At 47.0% G+C, this 2,540-nt stretch overlaps 2 protein-coding genes across 2 annotated transcripts in view; one reads left to right on the forward strand and one right to left on the reverse strand.

Moving 5' to 3' along the window:
- Positions 1-28: 28 nt before the first annotated feature.
- H257_03131 (hypothetical protein) lies at positions 29-1,079 on the forward strand (the record flags this gene model as incomplete). The annotated part of the gene is made up of 2 exons (XM_009827089.1): positions 29-176; positions 1,021-1,079. 2 exons carry the CDS (start codon positions 29-31, stop codon positions 1,077-1,079), a joined length of 207 nt encoding a protein of 68 aa, XP_009825391.1.
- A 1,275-nt stretch (positions 1,080-2,354) lies between these two features.
- Positions 2,355-2,540, reverse strand: part of H257_03132 (hypothetical protein) — a gene marked incomplete at both ends in the record, with an annotated part of 909 nt that continues 723 nt past the window's right edge. The window contains one exon of the mRNA XM_009827090.1: positions 2,355-2,399. Within this exon, the coding sequence (XP_009825392.1) occupies positions 2,355-2,399 (45 nt within the window). The remainder of the gene's footprint in view (positions 2,400-2,540) is intronic.

Here is a 2,540-nt window from a genome sequence, read left to right on the forward strand (position 1 = left end):
CTCGCGACTGTACAACATCCAAGTCGACATGTTCGACGGCCGCGTGAACCACGCCGAGTTCTTCCAGCTGATCCTTCCCCTTGGCATGCTCATAGGTTCGTTGGTTACGTTCAACCTTGCCGATCGCTTGGGACGGGCCGCGATGCTCGACCTCAGCGCCATTCCGTACGTCCTGGGTTGGTTGTTTGTGGGCGTGGCGTTTGCAAGTCACGCTCAGATATTTCAAACGACAGCTTTTGTGTGTTTGGCTACCAATCTGACATATATATAGTCACATAATACGTCGAATTTTTATTCTTTTTCACAGAACAAAGTTTGAACTGCAACAGTCCATTTTTTACAAACATGATATTCTATCGATAGCTCAAAATTCCTATTGATGACTGAGAAATGATCGTTTTGCAGAGAGGCACAAAAAATGGTCCAAATTGGTATTATACAGGTTGTAGTTGCATTATGCACTCTTTGCGTGTTGATCAAGCATGCTTAATAATTATATTGATTGCTTAATACAAGTGTAAACTTTATTTATTATATTACATATCTATTTTATACTATGCATATACAATGTAAGGTTAGTGCACATGGTTGTATGTCATGTAATATAAGCTCAACGGATTAGTAATCCAGAGTGTTATATACTATCACTATGTATATTATCGCTATATTGTATAATTATGGATTAATACAATGTAGTATACCAGTGTATAAGTGAAAATTAGGTGCGTACGGAGGTGTAAGATGCAAGGTCTGGTGTAGACATTTTATTAAATGTACAATAATTACACCCTATAATACTATACTAAAATAATACATGGTACCGGGTGTGCAGTATCAGCAAGATCCTACTACATTTGCTTCGTTAGCTTGGAATATGTTTTTTTGCATTATTGCGCGTATTGTGCAAAGATGCAAAGAGAATAAATATTTTCAATGTATTATACCAGCATTAAAATATCTCAAAATATTCGCAAATAATATGCATACTATTATTAGTACTACGTAATGTATTGTGGACAGAAATCAACGCGCCCCACCATGGGCAACCACAGACGCTGCTATCTCATCCACAAGCATAAAAGTAGCGGTGCAACAGTCGGCGGTACGCAGGTTTTCGTTCCTTGAAATGCTCGACTAGCACTTCAAGATGGGCCAGGTGGTCCGGAATCGCGTGGTCGGGCTCGTCAACTTGACCTTGGCGCCGTCCTCGCTGACCAAAGGGTGCTACGCCAGGCGGATCTGGGGCTGCGCAAGTCCGCGACGCCAGGAAATAACGTTATCAACTTTTCCCTGTCACTCCAATTCCACAACGGTACATGTCTCATATTTCATTCATCCGGATTTATCCGGATTTCGAACAAATTTACCAAACCTTATTATATTGGAGATTCGGTATGAATTTCCGGACCCCGTTCAATCGAATCTCGACGAGCGAATCGAGCACCAATCTCTCCCATTGGTGAATCCGAAATTACTTGTCGCTGATTGGCTACAATCCATTTTCGACTTTCTACTGGACAGGGCGAAGTGGATAATGGTCAATCAGATGTCTCGGCTCTATTTTGAACAAACCATGCAAAATTGGGAAATTTCAAGAAAATCGACAATATCCAAACTGTAGTTACTATTTGCCTGGCGCAATGGTCACGCAATACCTGTATAATTTTATAATTACTAACTGGTACTAACTTGCTGAGTTTTCAATTTGTTCAAGTGAGCTGGTTTCGTCAGCGTCTCCGATTTTTCATAGTCCATGCCACCTGGCGTCGGGGACAGGATTGGCGTGGAATGGATGTATTTGTGCGGAACGAACGCGTACTCGCTAGCATAGCATGGATGATGCGCTTCCACTCCAAAGACGATGAAGGCTTCACCGCCGCCGCCATAATACGAGGGGATCCTCCACTCTACCGGGCAACCTCCAATGGTTCATGTACAGGTGGTTCCACCAAGCCTTCCCCTTCTGGACCACTGCCGCCCCACCTCAATACCCATTCTGCGGCGCGAGCGATAGTCCCGCACACACTTTCTGGCTCTGTGGTCGGGCACGCTACCTCTGGACCACCACCCTCCGCATCTGGTTCGACCCCACCACCCCTCCCAACACAGACGACCAACAGACCTCCTTCCTCCACGGGACTCAGACCCCGGTTGCACCATGGCTACTCCATTCACCAAACTGGATGTCCCACTGCACCGCCCAAGACAACCTGGCCCACCAAGCGTGGCAGCTCATCCGAGCCCTCACACTCCGTACACTGTGGAACGACCGCTGCGCAGCGCTACACGACAACACCAGCCGTATCCCGCCGCTGGTTTCCTTCCCCTACCTCCTCCAGGCGCATTTCCACGCCTTAACCACCTACCACGCCCAACGACGGCACCGCCTCCGCGCGGACCTGTATCAGGACCTAGTCTTACGGTGCAGTCTCTTCTTAGCCCACCCCCCTCTCCTCCACGCGGACAGACCCCAATGCGTAAGGACGGTGTGGTGTTTTTCGACGGAGCTGCCCGTATGGGCGAAGGTTGTGGCGGATCCG

The sequence above is a fragment of the Aphanomyces astaci genome (genome assembly GCF_000520075.1).
Source record: "Aphanomyces astaci strain APO3 unplaced genomic scaffold supercont1.5, whole genome shotgun sequence".
In the NCBI taxonomy this organism is placed as follows: domain Eukaryota; phylum Oomycota; class Saprolegniomycetes; order Saprolegniales; family Verrucalvaceae; genus Aphanomyces; species Aphanomyces astaci.